At 44.5% G+C, this 22,619-nt stretch overlaps 1 protein-coding gene across 5 annotated transcripts in view; it reads right to left on the reverse strand.

Annotated features, from left to right (window-relative positions):
• The window catches only part of LOC137369736 (carbohydrate sulfotransferase 9-like), a 165,387-nt gene that overhangs the window by 62,197 nt on the left and 80,571 nt on the right, over positions 1-22,619 (reverse strand). Inside the window, exon 2 of one of the 5 annotated variants that reach the window (XM_068031124.1) lies at positions 13,001-13,200. The exons of the other annotated variants lie outside the window; for them this stretch is intronic. Within the exon in view, the coding sequence (XP_067887225.1) occupies positions 13,001-13,163 (163 nt within the window). The 5' untranslated portion in view covers positions 13,164-13,200. The remainder of the gene's footprint in view (positions 1-13,000; positions 13,201-22,619) is intronic. 5 annotated transcript variants of the gene reach the window in all.

Genomic DNA, 22,619 nt, shown 5'->3' on the forward strand with positions numbered 1-22,619 from the left:
GCATGCAGGTGCAGCAGGCGGTTAAGAAGTCAAATAGTATGTTGGCCTTCATAGCAAGAGGATTCGAATACAGGAACAAGGATGTCTTGCTGCAATTATACAAGGCCTTGGTGAGACCACATTTGGAGTATTGTGTGCAGTTTTGGTCTCCTTATCTGAGGAAGGATATTCTTGCTATGGAGGGAGTGCAGCGAAGGTTCACCAGACTGATTCCTGGGATGGCAGGACTGACGTATGAAGAGAGATTGGGACGATTAGGCTTGTATTCGCTAGAGTTTAGAAGAATGAGAGGAGATCTCATAGAAACCTACAAAATTCTAACAGGACTGGACAGACTAGATGCAGGAAGGATGTTCCCGATGGAGGGGGAGTCCAGGACCAGTGGTCACAATCTAAGGATAAGGGGTCAGCCATTTAAGACTGAGATGAGGAGGGATTTCTTCACACAGAGAGTGGTGAACCTGTGAAATTCTCTACCACGGAAATCAGTTGAGGCCAAATCATTAAATATATTCAAGAGTTAGATATAGTTCTTAGGGCGAAAGGAATCAAGGGATACGGGGAGAAAGTGGGAACAGGGTAATGAGTTTGGACGATCAGCTATGATCTATTGAATAGCAGTGCGGGCTTGAAGGGCCGAATGGCCTACTCCTGCTCCTATTTTCTATGTTTCTGCCAAAATGCATCACCTCACACTTGTCTGTATTAAATTCCATTTGCCACTTGTCTGCCCATTCTGCTAGCCTATCTATGTCCTGTTGCAAGCAGTTTGTATCTTGAAATCACCTTTCAAATTTTTGAAAGAGAAAATAATTGCAGGGATATGGGGAAAGAGCAGGGAGTGGCACTAACTGGATTGTTCTTCAAAAGAGCTGGTGCAGACTCGATGGGCCGAATGGCCTCCTTCTGTGCCCTATTATTTTACAGTTCCAAGAACATCTGATCTGATTTGGATGTGGCAGCATTCCATAGTAATCAATGCTATTTATCAGGATATCATTGGATCTTAGGAAGCCAAACACTGTGGTTGAAAGCTTAATTGACGAAGACACAAAGGGGGCTATTCAGTTGCCGGAATCTGCATTGCTAAAATGTGCTGGCCTTTCTCCAAAGCCTCCCTGGTCACTGTGAGACACTGTCTACCTGTGTGAGCAATTCCCTTTGAAACAGTCCAGAGGGCTGTAACTGAGAAACAGCTGTTTCCTGCCACCTTGCATGCTGCATTAATCTGCTCCTTTCATCATTGTTCTGCCTTTAATCCTCAAACAATTGTCTCACATGTGGATCCAGGAAAGGGGTTGCAAGTTTGCTTCGAATAATTAAGCTGATACAATGTCATTAGAAGCAGCTCGCAACCGCCAGAGTGGTAGAGTTTAGCTGAAATCACAGTGGAATTTACTCACAAAATGAAAATGCACTTTTTCTTAATTGTGTGGGCTTCATAGATCATTTTTTTAAAAATTTGTTTGTGGGTGTCACTGTCTCAGTCATCATTTGTTGCCCTTGAACTGAGTGACTTGCCAGGCCATCTCAGAGTAACCACATTGATGTCACATGTGGACCAGCAGATTTCCTTCTCTAAAGGACATTAGTGAACCAGATGGGTTTTTTTTGTAACAATGGCTTCATAATCACCATTAGACTAGCTTTTGAATTGGCAGCATTTCCTACATTAGAACACCGACATCAAAAGTACTTAATTGGTTATAAAGTACTTTGAGACGTCCAGTGGCTATACAAATGCAAATCTTTCCTTTCTTTCTCTTTCTAATTGCTTGCTGTAGCTGCTTGTTAACTCTGTGGAGCTTAAACACCGACATAGATCAGTTGGGCTGAATGGCTGTTTCTATGATTTACATTCTATGTAATTCAAAGAACAAAGAACAGTACAGCACAGGAACAGGCCATTCGGCCCTCCAAGTCTGCGCCGATCTTGATGCCTGCCTAAACTAAAACCTTCTGCACTTCCGGGGACCGTATCTCTCTATTTCCATCCTATTCATGTATTTGTCAAGATGCCTCTTAAACGTCGCTACCGTACCTGCTTCCACCACCTTCCACCATTCGATGCTGTGATTGCCCGTGTTCCAACTCCATTCATGTTGGTCACAGAGTGGGTTCAGAGAAATGGCAGCTAACACTCAGTGCACTCGCACAAACATTGCAATGGTAATGTTAATTTCTAGCCACCCAGCAGTCTTTCCCAACAGTCAAGGGAAGGCCCACACTGGCCATTGCATGAAACCACATTTGTGGCCCTTATGGCAAACTAAGAATTGAACCTGAAATATGTATATCGCGATTGTTAGTCCGACTAGAATACATGAACGGCAAGAGGAAATTATCAAGGAGGAGCACAGGGACTGGGGTCACAGAGACAGAAACCAACTGACAAAAGTTGTCCTGAAAATAATTAGTTCAAGATAAAAAGGCATCAAGTGAATGCATGGAGTAACAGTTATGAGAACTAACTTACTTGACTTAAGAATATAGTGTTTCCTTATGAATAATAAAACAAATAAATCACAGTGCCTTCCCTTGGGTTAGCAGTCTAATGTTCGCTTTGATCAGTCTGTCACTGAAACAAACTAAGTGATACATGGGTTTTTCTAGCTCTAGTCTGACAGAGGCGCAAGGGGAGAGCCAACTGTGCAACAGCCCCAACAAACAAATTTCTCTGCAGCACCTGTGGAAGAGCCTGTCACTCCAGAATTGGCCTTTATAGCCACTCCAGGCGCTGCTTCACAAACCACTGACCACCTCCAGGCGCGTATCCATTGTCTCTCGAGATAAGGAGGCCCAAAAGAAAAGAAGAAGTCTGACAGAATACTTACCTTTGTCAACTGTGTATTGGTGGGTGGTACTCTTGCCTCCCAGTCCAAAGGTTGAGGGTTCAAGTCCCACTGCAAAGACCTGAACAGAGAATCTAGGCTGATCATTAAAGTGCCAATACTGAGGGAGTGCTGCACTGTTGGAGGTGTCAGCTTTCAGATGAGATGTTAAACTGAGGCCTGTCTGCCCTCTCCATTGGGAGGAAAAAAGTCCTGTAGCATTATTTTGATGGGCAGAGGAGTTCTCCCTGGTGTCCTGGCCAATATTTATCCCTCATCCAACTTTACTAAATCAAATTATTTAATCATTATCACATTGCTGTTTGTGGGAGCTTGCTGTGCATAAATTGGCTGCTATGTTTTCTACATAACAACAGTGACTACACTTCAGAAGTATATCATTGGCTGTAAAGCAACATTGGGACGTCCTGGAGTCAGGAAAAGGTGCTATATAAATGTCAGTCTTTCATTCATCAAACCATCCTGACAGAATAATTTTAAAAGTGGGTGTTAATGGTCCTTTGGAAGAAGCTAACAGTCCTGTCCAGGTCATCGAACTGAAGTGTTATTTCTGTTTCTCTCTCCACAGATGCTGCTGAGTATTTCCAGCACTTTCTTTTCTTCTTTCAGATTTATGAGGTGTCAACCTGGTGAAGCTACAACACAGGACTACTTGCATGCCAAACTGCATAAGCAGCATGCGATCGGCAGAGCTAAGCGATCCCATAACCAACGGATCAGATCTAAGCTCTGTCGTCCTGCCACATCCAGCCGTGAATGGTGGTGGACAATTAAACAACTAACTGGAGGAGGTGCCTTCACAAATATCCCCATCCTCAATGATGGGAGAGCCCAGCACATCAGTGCAAAAGCCCAGGCTGAAGCATTTGCAACAATCTTCAGCCAGAAGTGCTGAGTGGATGATCCATCTCGGCCTGAAATCCCAGATGCTAGTCTTCAGCCAATCTGATTCACTCTGCATGATATCAAGAAATGACTGAAGGCACTGGATACTGCAAAGGCTATGGTCCCTGACAACATTCCGGCAATAGTACTGAAGACCTGTGCTCCAGAACTTGCCGCGCCCCTCGCCAAGCTGTTCCAGTACAGCTACAACACTGGCATCTATCCAGGAATGTGGAAAATTGCCCAGGTATGTCCTGTGCACAAAAAAGCAGGACAAATCGAAACCGGCCAATTACCAACCCATCGGTCTACTCCATATCATTAGCAAAGTGATGGAAGAGGTCTTCGACAGAGCTATCAAGCGGCACTTGCTCAGTAATAACCTGCTCACTGACACTCAGTTTGGGCTCTGCAGGGCCACCTTGGTCCAAACATGAACAAAAGAGCTGAACTCCAGAGGTGAGGGGAGAGTGACTGCTCTCGACATTAAAGCAGCATTTGACCGAGCCTTGGCAAAACTGGAGTCAATGGGAATCTGGGGGAAAATTCTCCGCTGGTTGGAGTCATACCTAGCGCAAAGAAAAATAAGACAGCACCTTACAAACCCGTGACCTCTACCACCTAGAAGGACAAGGGCAGCAGATGCATGGGATCACCTGCAAATTCCCCTCCAAGCCACACACCATCCTGACTTGGAACTATATCGCCGTTCCTTCACTGTCACTGGGTCAAAATCCTGGAACTCCCTTCCTTATGCACTGTAGGTGTAACTACCCCACATGGACTTCAGCGGTTCAAGAAGGCAGCTCACCACCACCTTCTCAAGGGCAGTTAGGGATGGGCAATAAATGCTGGTCTAGCCAGCGACGCCCACATCCCAGCAATGAGTACATAATAAAAAAAAGGATGGCTGTAGTTGTTGGAGGTCAACCATCTCAGTCCCCGGACATCACTGCTGGAGTTCCTCACACTAGTGTCCTAGGCCCAATCATCTTCAGCTGTGTCATCAATGACCTTCCCTCTATCATAAGGTCAGAAATGGGGGATGTTCGCTGATGATTGCACAATGTTCAGGACCATTTGCTACTCCTCAGATACTGAAGCAGCCCGTGTGCAAATGCAATAAGACCTGGACAATATCCAGGCTTGGGCTGATAAGTGGCAAGTTACATTTGCGCCACACAAGTGCCAGGCAATGACCATCGCAAACAATAGAGAATCTAACCATCTCCCCTGGACATTCAATGGCATTACTATCACTGAATCCCCCACTATCAACATCCTGGCGGTCATCATTGACCAGAAACTGAACTACACCAGCTCTCTGGGGTAGTGAATTCCAAAGATTAACGACCCTCTGAGAGAAGAAACTTCGAGGTGAAATTTCCAGCTGGGCTTGGAATCAACATTAATAAGCTTAGTAAGTTGAGTGAAGCACAAACAATCCACTTGCCACCCACTTGGAAACTCTCACTGCGCAAACTATGCCTTTGGATACAGAAACAAGAATGAAGATACAGATCAGCTATGATCTTACTGAGAGGCAGAACAAACTTGAGGGGCTGAATGGCGTCTGCCTGCTCCTATGGTTCAGCTTTTAATGACCTTATCAACTTGTACTGCCACATTTAATTACCCAAGTATCTGCACAGCAAGGTTGCTTTTGCTTGCCATTTAAGGGAGATTCCCTTTTCCCATTCTTATTACCAAAATATATTAACTCACATATCTCTATGCAAAACTGTATCAGCCATTTAGAGGCCCATCTTGCAATCCTATTTGTGTCCTTCTACAGACTTGCTATTTCATTGGTTTTCATAATGCCTCAGCATGCTGTCATCAGCAAATTTCAACAATTCCAGTCTAGGCCTGCTCTGCCAAATGCAGCCCAATTTCTTGTGAGGATACTTAAACATTGGGCTGCTCATTAGCACATACAAGGAGCCCCAACATCTGAAAAATGGACCAACCCTGTTTTTCCAGAGGGTCTTTAGGGCACAGGATGCTGTGCTTCCAAATTAATCCCTTTTAGGCCAGTTCACAGTGTTATGATCCTGTAGTTTTATTTTGGGAAGAATGCGGTGTGCTTTTAAGGCTGGGAAAAGGAGCCATATTGCTATAAGGCAGCAGGCTCTAGAAGCTGAGTCAAACAATGCATTTTCGTTGTCCCAGGATGTAGCCATTTAGAGACTACAATTCAAGCGGTGCATTCTCGTTGCCTTGGATGCAAACATTCGGACCAAGCATCGAGAGATACATTTGTTACAATTTAATTTTGAACTGGCTTATAGTGGAAACATAGCCTGTTCTAACAGAGAAACAGACAGACAGCTGTGTGTTAGTACTTGAAAGGAGTGTTCTCAGACCATTTAAATGAAGGCAGAGAATTTAGTCTATTTATTATTCCCTCTCAAAATTCTAAAATGTCAAGCCAAAACAGAGATCTCTGATAATTTAAAGTGAAGGAGGGGAAGTTAGACTCTGACAATCTTTTATCCCTCAAAATTTCTAAAGCCAAATTGATTCATTAAAAAGTGTTTGCAAGATGCTAGTTGTAGAATTTCATCGCTGGAGAAGGAAAGCAACAATTTCAACTTCTGTATTAGACTTTGACTGTTCTACTGTTGAAGAACATTTTCTCCCATTGGACGGCTGTGAGGACTTCAAGCAACCTTGGACTGTTTCACATCCAGCAGGAGCGTAAATTTGCAAGGACTCTATTTTTTTCTATTTTAAATGTTGTTTATATATTTGCAGTGTTTAAGAATTTAGTTTTTCTAATTAAACAGCTAATTTGTTGACTTAAAGACACCTAGTTTGGTTAGCCTCATTTGGGGGTTAATAAATGGTACAATTTGGCTGAGTCTTTCTTTAATTTGGAAAGTTTAAAATGATATGTTTGGTAATCTTTGGAGAGACGGGATTGAATTAACAGTGCATTTCTCCCACCACAATCAGAATCGTATATTTTGATTGGGAACTTTGACAGGAGCGGTCAGTCGTAACAACAGCAGCAAAATAGACGCAGGAAGGATGAATTTCTACTTTGTTGATTGGTTATTCAGCTTATTGCTGTTTGTGGCATGTTGCAGGTGCAGAATGGTTGCCACATTTGCCTGCATAATAAATATAAATATATTTTGGGAAAAAAATGTGTTGAGCTGAAAAAGACTTCTTTAAGAACAGGAGCCCCTCAAGCCTGTTCTCGCACTTAGTTAAATCATGGCTGATCTGTATCGTAACTCCTTCTACCAATCTTGGTTCTGTAACCCTTAATACACTTATCCAACAAAAATCTATCAAGTAGTTGTTCGGTAGTACAGAACTTAAGTATTGCTGAAATTAGAGACATGTTGTCGAAGCTTTTCATCTTGCACTCATTGGGACAATTCGCAAGAATACCAATATAAGGGAAAGCAACAAATTTATACTGTATGAGAAGAGAGTGCTGATTGGTAAAGGCGTTGCCATGGAGAATGCATCAGTTTATAGTGACTGACTGTTAACTGCCAAGCTTTGTTTGAAATTTAAACCAGGCAGCTTGACTCTGATTGGTCAAGGCATTGTCCTGAGGAATGAACCAGCGAATGGCTGTCACTTATTTTGTTCAGCTGAAACAGGCGCAATGTGTGTACATGTTCTTTCTGCCTGCAAAGAACAGGGCCCTGTGTATTAATATATGTAGCTTCCAGTACGTGCAAATGTGCCACACTGCGAGCCCGACTGACAGTCTTAAATTGGTTGTCAGCGTAATTCCTAGAACACTGAGGATTATTTAGCAAATGTTGTCCAATTGCGGAATCGCATCTAATGTTGGGCACTGTGTTTTGAGTTTTGCAAGCACGGGCTGGTTGGATGCGGCCTGTACCTTGCCCGTTGCGAACAGCAGAAGGGACATGTTGTTTGATACGATCCTCCAGTCTTTCCGCCAACTTATGAACGGGCCTAAGGCCATCATTTTCGGCCCTGAAAAGTGCCCAGTCTACCTCAGATTACCCCGGAAGGGTAATGTATCCTAAAAATTTGATCAACAGGTGAAGCTAGCTGTTTCACGCTGCTACTATGCAGTTACAACACGTGTGGTGTTCACCACTAACAGGATGCTGCCATCAAGCCAAAAAGACGTCCTGCCTATCACACAAATGAATAATCTAATATATGAATTTCAGTGCCAGTGTGATGCTAGGAATATAGGCCGTACGTCCCAAAGACTGGAGGATCGTATCAAACAACATGTCCTTCCGCTGTTCGCAAAGGGTAAGGTACAGGCCGTACCCAACCAGCCCGTGCTTGCAAAACTCAAAACACGGTGTCCAACATTAGTTGTGATAAAAGATCACTGACTTAAAACATTAACTCTGCTTCTCTCTCCACAGATGATGCCAGACCTGTTGAGTATTTTCAGTAATTTTTGTTTTTAGTCCAACATTAGATGTGATTCTGCAATTGGGCAACATTTGCTAAATAATCCTCAGTGTGCTAGGAATTATGCTGACAACCAATTTAAGACTGTCAGTAGGGCTCGCAGTGTGGCGCATTTGCATGTACTGGAAGCTACATATATTAATACACAGGGCCCTGTTCCTTGCAGACAGAACACGCATTGCACCTGTTCCAGCTAAACAAAATAAGTGACAGCCATTCGCTGGTTCATTCCTTGGTCAAGCAGAGTCAAGCCGTCTGGTTTAAATTTCAAACAAAGCTTGGCAGTTAACTGTCAGTCACCATAAACTGGTGCATGCTCCATGGCAACGCCTCTACCAATCAGAGTTCACTTGCCAACCAATCAGCACTCTCTTCTCATACGGTGTAAAGTTGTTGTTTTCCCTTACATTGGTATTCTTGTGGATTGTCCTGATGAGCGCAAGATGAAAAGCTTCGACAAAATGTCTCTATTTTCAGCAAAAGTCTGTCAACCTCATTTTTGAGAATTTCAATTGACACTCCGCCCACCTCCCTCACCCTACTCCCCTCCCACCCCTCCACCGCCTCAACAGCTTTTTGGGAGAGAAAGTTTCAGATTTCCACTACCCTTTGTGTGAAAAGGTGTTTCCTAAAATCACCACATAAAGACAACTCTTTACTAATAAAGGAGAACCCGTACAAAAGTAAAGATCAAAACACATGCACGCACAAACCCAAGATTGCTCCTATAGTATCCGATACTATTTCTACTTCAGATAATTATTTTATCTTTCCCACCAGACACTTATCAATGACTATCATGAATAAAACACTCATCATATTTAAAGGTTACTAAAAGCAAAAGGGAACTTCCCCTGTTTTGAGTCTTGTGGTCTTGCATTTACCGCTAGAGAATGCACAAAAATGTAGCTGCTTTGTAATACACCTGGACAACTAAAACATCTACTCGTTCTTTCTAACATATGTTTACCAGACCTGTCTGACATGTTGTTGCTCAAGAATGTCAACCTAAGAATCCCACCATTTTTATTTTGCATGCAAACACAGAACATTGAATAAATATGTTGCAATTAATCTCAGTGTGGAATGTTTCAATAGCACTGTAAGCAATAAATCCAAAATATTTCACAAAAAAGATAGATTAGCATTAATGTCACCGTCGTTCACGACCTCAGGGCATCCCAAAGTGTATTACAGGCAATGGGCAATGAATTTCTTTTCGAGGTGTGATGGCTGCTGGAGCAATGTAGGAACTGGCTACGGAGATCTTTTTGAATTTTATTAAAGCAACATGAGGATTTGGTCAGTGCACTTTTCCAAGAAAAAATGTAGAGCCACAAGGCTGCAATAACACTGCATTTGTCATGCAGGAAAAGCCTAATTATGAGGTAAGTCCAAACTGCTGTGTGGGATGGATACCCAAGCTGAACTCTGCAATGTTTGCAGGAGTAGGGAGGTACTCAGCAGACTCTTGTTATGTTTCTACCATTGTGCTGCTTCAGGAAGGCAAAAGTAGCATGAAATCATCCCATGACCCTCAACTCCTCCACCGGTGGTTGTACAAATATGAAACATGACTTAAAACATTTCTGATAATTGTTACTCAGTGCTTTTCTTGCAACTCAATCAGTTACCAGCTCCAGTATGAGCAAGGTGCTGTTTGCTTTATCATAGAACTGTTCAGCACAGGAGAAGGCTATTCAGCCCATCAAGTCTGCGCCAGCTCTTTTGAAGAGCAATCCAGCTAGTCTCACTCCCCGCATCCCGGCAATTTATTTTCTCCTTCAAGTCCTCTTCCAGATTTTTCTTGAAGGCTACTTTTCAATCTGTATCCAGCACCCTAACAGGCAGTTCATTCTGAATCCTAACCATTCATTATGTAGAAGGTTTTTCCTCATGTCACCCTGGCTCTTTTACCAATTAGCTTAAATCTGTGCTATTTGATTATCAACCCTTCAGCTGTTGGAAATAGTTTCTCTTTATTTACTTGCTCTAAACCCTTCATGATTTTAAACACTTCTATCAAATCTCCTCAACCTTCTCTTTTCTGAGCTTCTCCAGTCTAGCCTGAAATCCCTCATCTCTTGAACCATTCTAGTAAACCTTTTCTGTACCCTCTCCAAAGCCTTGATGCCCTTCCCAAAGTGTGGTGCCCAAAACTCGATACAATACTCCAACTGGGGCTGAGCTAGTGTTTTATATAAGGATAGCACAACTTCCTGTGTTTTGTACTCTATGCCTCTATTTATCAAGTTCAGAAACCCGTATGGTTTATTAACAGCTTTGTTAACCTGCCCTGCCATCTTCAAAGATTTGTGCACAAACGCCCCCAGATCTCTCCGCTCATGCATTCCTTTAAAATTGTACCATTTAACTTGTTATTCTTCCTACCAAAATCAATCACTTCACACTTTTCTGTGGGGATTTCATCTATCATGCACCTGCCCATTCCACCAGCCTATGTCTTCTCGAAGTCTATTACTGTCTTTCTCATTCTAGTGCAAGACTGCTCAATCTCCCCTCAATCCCCTTTGCTCCAAGGAGAACAATCCCAGTTTCGCCAACCTAACCTTGTAGCTAAAATCCCTCATCCCGGGAACCATTCTGGTAAATCTCCTCTGTACTCTCTCAAGGACCCTCACATCATTCCTAAAGTGTGGTGATCAGAACTGGACAGAACACTTTAGTTGTGGCTTAACCAAACAGTATAAAGGTTCAGCATAACCTCCATGCTTTTGTATGAAATTCCTCTATTTATGAAGTCCAAGATCCCATATGCCTTGGTAGCTACTCTCTCAATCTGACCTGCCACCTTCAAAAATCCATGCACATGAACCCCCATGTTCCTCTGTCCCTGTACACTCTTTAGATCTGTACCATTTAGTCTATATTGCCTCTCCCTATCCCTTCTGCTGAAATGCATCACCTCACATTTCTCTTTATTTAATTCCATCTGCCACTTGTCTGCTAGCCTATCTATGTCCTGTTGCAGTTGATTGGCACCATTCTATCTGCCACATCTCCAAGTTTGGTATCATCGACAAATTTTGAAATTTTACTCTGTATTCTGATATCCAAGTCATTTATATACATCATAAAAAGCAGTGGTTCTAGCACTGAACCTTAGGGAACACTGCTATCCACCATCCTCCAGTCTGAAAACAGCTTTCTGACTATGCAGCAGTGTCGAGAGAGAATTGTTCCTTATTTAGAATTTGCAGTTCAAGGGGAGGTGGGGAGAAGCCCTTCTTGAAGCTTCTAGTGGTAGTTATGCATGACGCAGCAGAACATGACTGGCACCGTAAATCATCTGTCTGCAGGAAGGGAGGGAAACTGTGGAAGTCAAGAAGGCATACTTTCATTTCTATAGCACCTTATGTCCCTCAAAAACAATCAAGGCTTTTCACACATATTGAATTACTTTGTCATTATGTGTTATGTAGTATGTAGAAATGCATGTCGAATTAATTGCTAGTAAAAGTTAACGGAACTATAATCCAAGGCACCGGCTGTGGGTAGTCCCACTCCATGGACTTGAGCACATTATCTAGGCTGACACTCCCAGTGCAGTAAGGAGGGTGTGCTGCACTGTTGGAGCTACTGTGGCTGTGTCTGACCGTTTGGGGATGTAAAAGGATGTATTTTGAAGAAGGGCAGACGATTTCTCCCTGGTGTCCTGGACAATATTCATCCCTCGACCAAATCACTAAAACGGATGACCTGGTCATTATCACATTGTTGTTTTTGGGATCTTGCTGTGTACAAAATGTCTGCTGTGTTTCTTACATGACAACAGCAACTACACTTCAAAAGTTCTTCATTGGCTGTAAAGTGCTTTGAGACATCCTAAGGTTGTGAAAGCCGTGATATAATTCAAGGCTTTCCCTTTATTTTAAGATCACTGAAGCTCCTTAAACATTGGAGATTGGAGAGGAGAGAAGCTATAACCAAATAATCACCAATGAGACATAGTGCAGAGCTCCTGGCTCTTAAACCAAAAAGCAGTTATGTCAATTATTGCTTCAAGAGAATTAGAGAGGTGACTCTGCAGCTACCACTGTGAGACCATATCTGCTAAACAGGTGGCAATGACCATAATACAAGGGGCAAAGCCACAAGTGTGTCAAGATCATAAAAGGGTATTTTATATATACCATACTTTCCACAAAGATAGACTTAAACAATATGCATTACGTCCAAAATTATAGACCCGCACACAAATCTCAGATGCAAAAAGACGCTTGTTAAAATTTATTTTCCTACTTTTGAAGTGTTTTACTCACACAGTCCATGATTCCCACAGCGCTAAAACTGACAAATATTAAAGCAACTCCCCCTTGATCATAGAAATATATGGCAAAGAAGGTGGCCATTCAGCCCATCATGACTGTGCTGACTCTTTATTCTCACTCTACCCTTCTTCTGTCCCCATAGGCCCAGCAAATGTTTTACTTTCTAACACACTGGGGTAAATTTCGCCATTTGGGTGACTGATTTTGAGGCTGTGGGGAGCCACATTTGAATCTCCCTCCTCCTCCCCATGGTTATGGCCCACTGGGAGTCCAGTGGTATGTGCAAGAAGGTCCTGTTAGGGGATTAAGGCAAACTCAAGCATTGGAGATAAGATGAGTTATTACTTCAGATACAGACTGTTGGTTAAGGGTAACATCATACGTATTGAATTTTTGACACAAAATTAACTAAGTTAACAATAGTTAAGGGGAAATCAGCCACTGAGACATTTTTAAAAATGAAAACTCCCCCCTCGCCTCTTCACCAAGTTTAGGTTGCAACTGGCACCTTACAATTGTGAAAAGACCAAATGACCATTGACTAACCTATAGGCTGTACTTCAATCCAGGCATGGAAATACATGAAGAGCAGCAGCCCAGCTGCTCCAAATGACAAGATGGAAAAGAAGATGTGTCTCAGATTCATGTCTTCAGCTGACTCTTTATAGTAACATCTTCCTCTCGGCACAGTCTTCATGCATTGTGGCATCTCATCTTCAATCGTGTATACTTCTTCCCCGGAGGCTCTGCCGAAATGGATACATCCATGGTTATTAAAGCCTGTCCACCATCTACAAGGCACAAGTCAGGAGTGCGATGGAATACTCTCCACTTACCTGGATGAGTAGCTCCAACAACACTCAGGAAGCTCAGGTAACAATCCACAGATGATTAGCTTTGTGGTTCTGTCTCAAGCCCTCAAACTCTCTCAGCAGAATGTCATTCCTAGGTCTACCTATGTCGCTGATTCCTATGTGGACCATGACAACTGGATCCTCCTCCTCCCCACTCCAAATTCATCTCCATTCCCATGGAAATGTGCTTGGCACAGGCACTGGTGGGCAATGCAACCTTTGGAGCTCCCAGTCGCAGCTGCAGAGAACTGTATCCATCCCCCCTCCTATACTGTCGCATATCACTACCACATTCCTTTTTGCTGCCCCCCACTTGAATAACATCCTGCACCAAAGGGCCATGGTCAGTTTGCTCAGCCACCTGACAGTCCTTGCTCTTGTTCACATACGCAGCAAGCACCTCGTACCTACCCAAAGTCAAGGGCTGAGGCTCCTCCATCACAACATGCAGGATCCCCATACCTGCCTGACTCACAGTCACACCCTCCTGTCCCTGACCATTGACCAACAATAAAGTTCAACTTAACCCAAGGGGTGTGACTGCCTCCTGGAACAGTGTCCAGATAACTCTCCCCCTCCCTGATGCCCAGCAAGGTCTGCAACTCGGAGCTGAAGTTGCTCAAGCTGCAGAAACTTACCACAGATATGGTTGTGGAGGATTGAAATATGTTCCAAAGCACTACACCATCCCTGCCATGACTGTCTAACCTTATTTAATTATTTGATTAATTAATTAGTTACTAATTACACCGTGAAAAATACATGAGAGAGAACCCACCTGCACCAAATTCCCAGCTTAGCACTCAATCCACAAAGCAATCTGCTCCCAGATCACTTTGAACATAAGAGATAGGAGCAGGAGTAGGCCATTCGGCCCCTCCGCCTATACTGCCATTCAATACAGGCTTAAAGACAGGATTCTTGGTAGTGTGGAGGAACAGAGGGATCTTGGGGTCCATGTCCATAGATCGCTCAAAGTTGCCACCCAAGTTGATAGGGTTGTTAAGAAGGCGTATGGTGTGTTGGCTTTCATTAACAGGGGGATTGAGTTTAAGAGCCGCGAGGTTATGCTGCAGCTCTAAGAGGCCCTGGTTCGATCACACTTGGAATATTGTGTTCAGTTCTGGTCGCCTCATTATAGGAAGGATGTGAAAGCTTTAGAGAGGGTGCAGAGGAGATTTACCAGGATGCTGCCTGGACTGGAGGGCATGTCCTACGAAGAAAGATTGAGGGAGCTGGGGCTTTTCTCATTGGAGCGAAGAAGGATGAGAGGTGACTTGATAGAGGGGTACAAGATGATGAGAGGCATAGATAGAGTGGATAGTCAGAGACTTTTTCCCAGGGCGGAAAGGGCTATCACCAGGGGGCATAATTTTAAGGTGATTGGAGGAAGGTTTCGGGGAGATGTCAGAGGTAGGTTCTTTACACAGAGAGTGGTGGGTGCGTGGAATGCGCTGCCAGCGGTGGTAGTAGAAGCAGATACATTAGGGACATTTAAGTGACTCTTGGATAGGTACATGGATGATAGTAGAATGAAGGGTAGGTAGTTAGTTTGATCTTAGAGTAGGTTAAAGGTTCGGCACAACATTGTGGGCCAAAGGTCCTGTACTGTGCTGTACTGTTCTATGTTCTATGTTCTAATAAGATCATGGCCGATTCTCGACCTCAACTCCACTTCCTGATCCCAATGGAATCCAAATTCTGTTGATCTCAATCTTGAACATACTCAATGATTGAGCATCCACGAGCCTCTGGAGCAGAGAATTCCAAAGATTCACAACCCTCTGAGTGAAGAAATTTGTCCTCATCCCAGTCCTGAATAGCCGGCCCCTTATCCTGAGCGTGTGGTCCCTACTCCTAGATTCCGCATCCAAGGGAAACAACCTTTCGGCATTTATCCCATCAAGCCCCCTCAGAATCATATAAGTTTCAATAAGGTCATCTCCCATTCTTCTAAACTCTCAAGAGTACAGGCCCGTTCTCTTATCATAACAGTAATTTAATCTTTAATCATTAAAGCTCCACCTCTCCCAGTTTCCTTATCCTTCCTGTGACCTTATAACCTGTTATATTCCGTTTTCGGTCCTGACCATCTTGCAACTATATCTCAGTAATGGCTATCATATCATACCCACACACCCCACACCCCGCACCCCGCCCCAAGTTGAATTTGAATTTGCACCCATTCATTCAGTTTGTTTCTTATACTTATGCGTTTGAATAAAGAACATTAACTTGGGGCACACACCCTAACCTGTCCTGGTCTCTATTTATAGCTCTTGCTATTTAATTATTCAAGGGAGACTTGTCATTATGAGCAGCAGCAGTTAAATAAAAGAACCTATGTGACGTAATGTTTCATTGCACTCCCACTTTGTTGCAAAAATCATGGGCTGGATTTTCATTACAGAAGCAGGAAACGGGATCCGGGTCAGGTTTTGGGTCAGAAACCTACCTCCAGTGGGAAACCGATTCAGATTCAGATTTTCAAACAGGGAAGCCCTTAATTGGTATGGAGGTGGGTTTCCTGTCCACTTAGAGAGAGTGGGGGTGGGAAAGAGGTGGGTCAGATCAAGTGTGGGTCTTTTGTAGACTCCCCATGGCAGGCATTACTGAAGCTGCAGGTTGTCCTGAGGGAGAGATCTGCCTTCCACTGCACCAGAGGGAAGCGAGATGTCACAGGGGAGCGGAAGGCCTGGCACTAGGGGCGGAGCAGACCCGCACTTCATTGATGCCGACCTGGATCTAATACTGGAGGCCGTGAGGGAGAGAAGGGAGGTCTTCTTCCCAGTCATGCAGCAAGGGTACCTCTCTGTTCAACATCATCTTCCTCGGCCTCCAATTCCTCCTTTCATACCTCATGCTCCTCCTCCAATGAGGTGTCTCCTTCTAGGGCCTCATTGTCCATGGTCCACACTTTTCTGGAGGGCCCTGTTGCAGAGAACGCAGCAGACCACCACAATGACTGAGACCCTTACAGGACGGTATTGGAGGGCACCACCCAACCGATCCAGGCACCAGGATCACATCTTCAGAAACCTGATGTCCTGCTCAATGGTTGTCCTGTTGAGCAGGTAACATTGGTTGTATTGCCTCTATGCCTCTGTCTGGGGCTCCCATGGAGAGGTCAGTAGCAATCTCTTCAAGGGATTTCCCTTGCCCCCTTGGATCCATCCATGCACTTTGGAAAATGGAGTGAAGATCCAATCAGCCTGGAATGGCGGAGGATGAAGGATCATGGCTGTTGCCAGGAAAGAGAGCGCACACATAGAGGAAGCTCTTATTGTGGTTGGATGTTGAGGGAGTGGAAGCCCTTCCTGTTAATGGGTCTCACTGGCTGGTCACTGGGTGCCTTGGTGGCCACATGGACGCAATTGATGATGCTCTGCACCTGGGGGAATCCAGCGATGGCGGCAAAACACAATGCTGTCTGTACCTGCCCAGGCCCATCTGTGACAAAATGGATGTAGCCGCCTCCCGCTCCCCCACCCTCTTGAATAAGGCATCTGTGACCTGCCTGACAGGTGTGATGAGCTGCCGACTGAGAGATGCCACCTTGGTCCACAGCTGATCCCTGGAATGAGCCGGTTGCATAGAAACGCAGGGCAACGGTGACCTTGATGGCTACTGATAAAGGACTGTCATGGGGGACGTGAGGCCTCAGGCCATTGTGGATCAGAGCACACAGACCCGAGACCATCTGTCTGGATAGGCGTAGCCTCCTACAGCACTGGTGCTGTCATTTGCAGGTATATGACTCTTGGGCGGTAGACTTGATGTCTTGAGTAGCGCCTTCTTCCCCTTGAAGTCCCCCCATTCAGCTCCTCTGGCCTTCTCCTGTCCAGGAGGTTGCATCTGCGGCAGCTCATCCTGTCAGGGATGTTCCCATCTGAGCTCCGTCACCTGGGCCTTGTGCATTCACCAGGCCTTCCCGTGCCAACCCCAGCTGCCCAAGTGATGCCAGCAGCCTCACATCCCTCTCCAGATTCCTCCTACTCACCACTGAGAAGAGCAAGTCTTACAGCTCCAGCTATGGCTGCTCTGTGGCACTTTTGAAACTGCCGAGCTTCATTTTAATCATTATCTTAAACAGCCCTTCCCATAGCCTTCGTGGCCCTCCACAGTGTTCACAACTTGCACACTCTGTCATGTTCCCCACATGGTGTTCACCCTGTTCCCTACCTTCAAAAATTATAACAGGCTTGTCAGCAGCAGTTTAATAAACTCCTCGATGAACTCAACAGGCACTCAATTGGAGGCAGCGGGATTGCCGTTCACTGCCTCCTGGCGCCCCTTTAAAAATGCGTCACATTCGGTAGGCGATCTGGTGCCAATCTCTGGAACGTGATCTTTAAATCGCGCTTGTCCCCGCTCCCACCCTAGCGGGATTTAAAAATACAGCCCTCATCTTACTAAAATTGCAATGCACTGTTTTGGTGGGGATTAATTATTTAAAAGCAGTCTGCAGCTATTATGTTATCAGTTCGTGCATGAGATAAAAGGTTCTCCTTCTAATTTATTTTCCATTACCATGATTAGAGATCGGCTCCTGTTTCACTTAAAAGGGCACAGAGCTCTATATCGGCCGTCATCTTTGGCAATGCTGTGCTCGACTGGAAAGTGAAAACATTGCACTGAGCTCCATCGGGTTCACCAAGCGTCTACCTCATCTTTGAGCTGCTTCAGCAGTTCATCCAGCTCTCACATCAGCCTGCAATTCTGTGCAGCCGGAAATTATCCATTCTTGCTTTGCCTAAAGCAGGGAGATCTCAAGCTCTCTCTGTTGCGATCATTTACAAGTCAAGTATTTTGCAACAAAACAAAAATAAACTGAGCGACGGTTGTTTTTCCAACCCCCCCCCTCCCCAGTAAATCCTAAGAGATCTCTGAACTCCTCCAATCCGGGCCTCCTGAGCCCTTCCCGATTTCCAACTCTCCACCACTGGCGGCCGTGCCTTCCGCTGCCTGGACCCTCAGCTCGGAATTCGCTCCCTAAATCTCTCCACCTCTCCATCTCTCTCTCTCCTCCGCAAAAACCTACCTCTTTAACGAAGCTTTTGGTTCCTAACATCTCCTTTTGTGAGTCAGTGTCAAATTCTGTCCGATAATTGCTCCTGTGAAGCACCTTGGGACATTTTACTACATTAAAGGTGTAAATAAATGTTGTGTGTTATTATATTTCACAAACTAGGAGGTTTAACTCACCTCGCCAAATGGAACTTTCCAGTGTTTTGTTGCAGTGTGTAAAAGCTCAACAAACATCGAAGGTGGAAAATGCTTATGTAGTCCCATGTGTCAAATATAAGATCTGTTAGGCAAATGTTACCATTGGATACCAGATATTGTTTAACATTAATCAGGTTGAAGGCAGTTAGATATTATCCTAACATTGGTGAGGCAGGAATTGGTACCTTTGAGCCGTGAAACTGAGTGAAGTCAACACATTAGAACCATGGAAAAATTATGGCACAGAAGGAGGCTATTCAGCCCATCATAGAGTCATAGAGTTATACAGCACAGAAACAGGCCCTTCGGCCCAATGTGTCTGTGCCGGCCATCAAGCACCTATCTATTCTAATCACATTTTCCAGCACTTGGCCCATAGCCTTGTATGCTATGGCGTTTCAAGTGCTCATCTGAATACTTCTTAAATGTTGTGAGGGTTCCTGCCTCTACCACTCCTTCAAGTAGTGTGTTCCAGATTCCAACCACCCTCTGGGTGAAAACATTTTTCCTCACATCTCCTCTAAACCTCCTGCCCCTTACCTTAAATCTATGCCCCCTGGTTGTTGGTCCCTCCGTCAAGGGAAAAAGTTTCTTCCTACCTAACCTATCAATGCCCCTGATAATTTTGTATACCTCAATCAGGTCCCCCCTCAGCCTTCACTGCTCTAAGGAAAACAACTCTAGCCTATCCAGTCTCTCTTCATAGCTGAAATGCTCCAGCCCAGGCAACATCCTGGTTAATCTCCTCTGCACCCTCTCCAGTGAAATCTCATCCTTCCTATAGTGTGGTGACCAGAACTGTACACCGTACTCCAGCTGTGGCCTAACTAGCATTTTATACAGCTCCATCATGACCTCCCTGCTCTTATATTCTATGCCTCGGCTAATGAAGGCAAGTATCCCATATGCCTTCCTAACCACCTTATCTACCTGTGCTGCTGCCTTCAGTGATCTATGGACAAGTACACCAACCTCCCTCTGACCCTCTGTACTTCCGAGGGATCTACCATCCATTGTATATTCCCTTGCCTTGTTAGTCCTCCCAAAATGCATCACCTCACACTTCTCAGGATTAAATTCCATTTGCCACTGCTCCGCCCATCTTACCAGCCCATCTATATCGTCCTGTAATCTAAGGCTTCCTCCTCACTATTTACGACACCACCAATTCTCATGTCATCTGTGAACTTACTGATCATACCTCCTATATTCACGTCTAAATCATTCATGTACACTACAAACAACAAGGGACCCAGCACCGATCCCTGTGGTACACCACTGATCACAAGCTTCCACTCACAAAAACAGCCCTTGGCCATCGCCCTCTGCCTCCTGCCACTAAGCCAATTTTGGATCCAATTTGCCAAATTGCCCTGGATCCCATGGGCTCTTACCTTCTTAACTAATCTCACATGGGGGACCTTCTCAAAAGCCTTACTGAAGTCCATGTAGACTACATCAACTGCTTTACCCTCATCTACACATCTAATCACCTCCTGGAAAAATTCAATCAGGTTTGTTAGACACGATCCTCCCCTGACAAAACCATGCTGACTATCCCTGATTAATCTCTGCCTCTCCAAGTGGAGATTAATCCTGTCCCTCAGAATTCTTTCCAATACTTACCCTACCACTGATGTTAGACTCACTGCCCTGTAATTACCTGGTTTATCCCTGCTACCCTTCTTGAATAATGTACCACATTTGCTGTCCTCCAGTCCTCTGGTGCCTCTCCTCTGGCCAGAGAGGTTCGAAAATTTGTGTCAGAGCCCCTGCTATCTCCTCCCTTGCCTCACATAACAGCCTGGGATACATCTTATCTGGGCCTGGGGATTTATCTGCTTTTAAGCCTGCTAAAACAGCTAATATTTCCTCCCTTTCAATGCTAATATGTTCGAGTGTATCACAACCCCAGTCCCTGATCTCTAAACCTACATCGTCCTTCTCCATAGTGAACACAGATGAAAAGTAATCATTTAAAACCTCACCTATGTCCTCCGGCTCCACATACAGATTGTCACTTTGGTCCCTAATGGGCCCTATTTTTTCCCTGGTTATGCTCTTGCCCTTAATATACTTATAAAACACCTCCGGATTTTTCTTTATCTTGCCCGCCAGTCTTTTTTCATGTCCCCTCTTGGCTCTCCTAATTACTTTTTTAAGTAGCCCCCTACACTTTCTATACTCCTCTCGGGCCTCCGCTGTTTTCAGCGTTCTGAATCTGCCATAAGCCTCTTTTTTTTCCTGATCCAATCCTCTATAGCCCTTGACATCTAGGGTTCCCTGGACTTGTTGGTCCTACCCTTCACCTTAAGGGGTACATGTTGGCTCTGAACTCTCACTACTTCCCCTTTGAATGACTTCCATTGGTCTGATGTAGACTTTCCTACAGGTAGCTGCTCAATAAATCTGTGTCCTCTGGTTATCCAGTCAGTGGAACCAGGTTCTCTTAATTTACTCTATTTAAACACTTCATGATTTTAAACACCTCCATCAAATCTCTTGATAGAAAATAAAATCCGAAGGACACTTATACACCAAGACACACATTCACTCTATGGGAAACACATCAGGGCAGGTTGAAGACTGAATATTTCAGCTGCAGTATGCAACATAACAACAAGCTACCAATTTCCCTCCCCCTGCTCACTCACTGTACAAAACGTGCTGGACTATCAAACTGAACAGGACACCATACTGACAGACCACTCACAAAGGAGAAGTCATGACGTTTTCAGGTTAATATAGATACAAGTCAGAGTTTTTTTAAATCTCAAAATTATAAAGGTCAATCAAGGGTAAAACTAACTTTCAATCATAGAATCAAAGAAGGCTACGCCACAGAAAGAGGCCACTTGGCCCATCTGTATCTGTGCCGGCCAAAAAATGATCCACCCAGTCTATTCCCACATTCCAGCATTTGGTCCGTAGCCCTGTAGATTACGGCACTTGAGGTGCATATCCAGACTCCTTTTGAATGAATTGAGGGTTTCTGCCCCAACTACCCTTTCAGGCAGTGAATTCCAGGCACCCACCACCCTCTGGGTGAAAAAGGTTTTCCTCATGTCCCCTCTAATCCTTCTACCCATCACCTTAAATCTGTGCGCCCTGGTAATTGACCTTTCCGCTGGGGAAACAGGTCCTTCCCGTTTACTCAATCTAGGCCCTCATAATTTTGTACACCTCAATTAAGTCACCCCTCAGCCTCCTTTGTTCCAAGGAAAACAACCCTAGCCCATCCAAACTTTCCTCATAGCTGCAACTTTCAAGCCCTGGCAACATTCTTGTAAATGACCTCTGCACTCTCTCGAGAGCAATTATGTCCTTCCTGTAATGTGGTGACCAGAACTGCAATACTCCAGCTGCGGCCTAACCAGCATTTTATACAGTTTCAGCATTACATCCCTGCTTTTGTATTCCATACCACGGCCAATTCCATATGCCTTCTTCACCACTCTATCTATCTGCCCTGCCACCTTCAGGGACCTGTGGACATGCCCTCCAAGGTCTCTCACTTCTTCTACACCTCTCAATATCCTCCCACTTATTGTATATTCCCTCGCTTTGTTTGCCCTCCCCAAATGCATAACCTCACACTTGTCTGGATTAAATTCCATTTGCCACTTTTCCACCCACAACCAAACCATTGACATCATTCTGGAGTCTACAGCTATCCTCTTCACTATCAATTACATGGCCAATTTTTGTGTCATCAGAAAATTTCCCAATCATGTCTCCCACATTTAAGTCCAAATCATTAATATATATCACAAACAGAAGGGACCCAACACTGAGCCCTGTAGAACGCCACTGGAAACTGCTTTCCATTCGCAAAAACATCCGTCAACTACTACCCTTTGTTTCCTGTCACTGAGCCAATTCTGGATCCAACCTGCCACACTCCCCTGTATCCCATGGGCTTTCATTTTACTGACCATTCTGCCATGTGGGTCCTTGTCAAATTCCTTACAAAATCCATATAGACCACATCCACTGCACTACCCTCATCAATCCTTCTTGTTACTTTATCAAAAAATTCAATTACGTTAGTAAGACATGACCTTCCCTTAAGGGCGGCACAGTGG

The sequence above is a fragment of the Heterodontus francisci genome, chromosome 5, assembly GCF_036365525.1.
Source record: "Heterodontus francisci isolate sHetFra1 chromosome 5, sHetFra1.hap1, whole genome shotgun sequence".
Lineage (NCBI taxonomy): Eukaryota > Metazoa > Chordata > Chondrichthyes > Heterodontiformes > Heterodontidae > Heterodontus > Heterodontus francisci.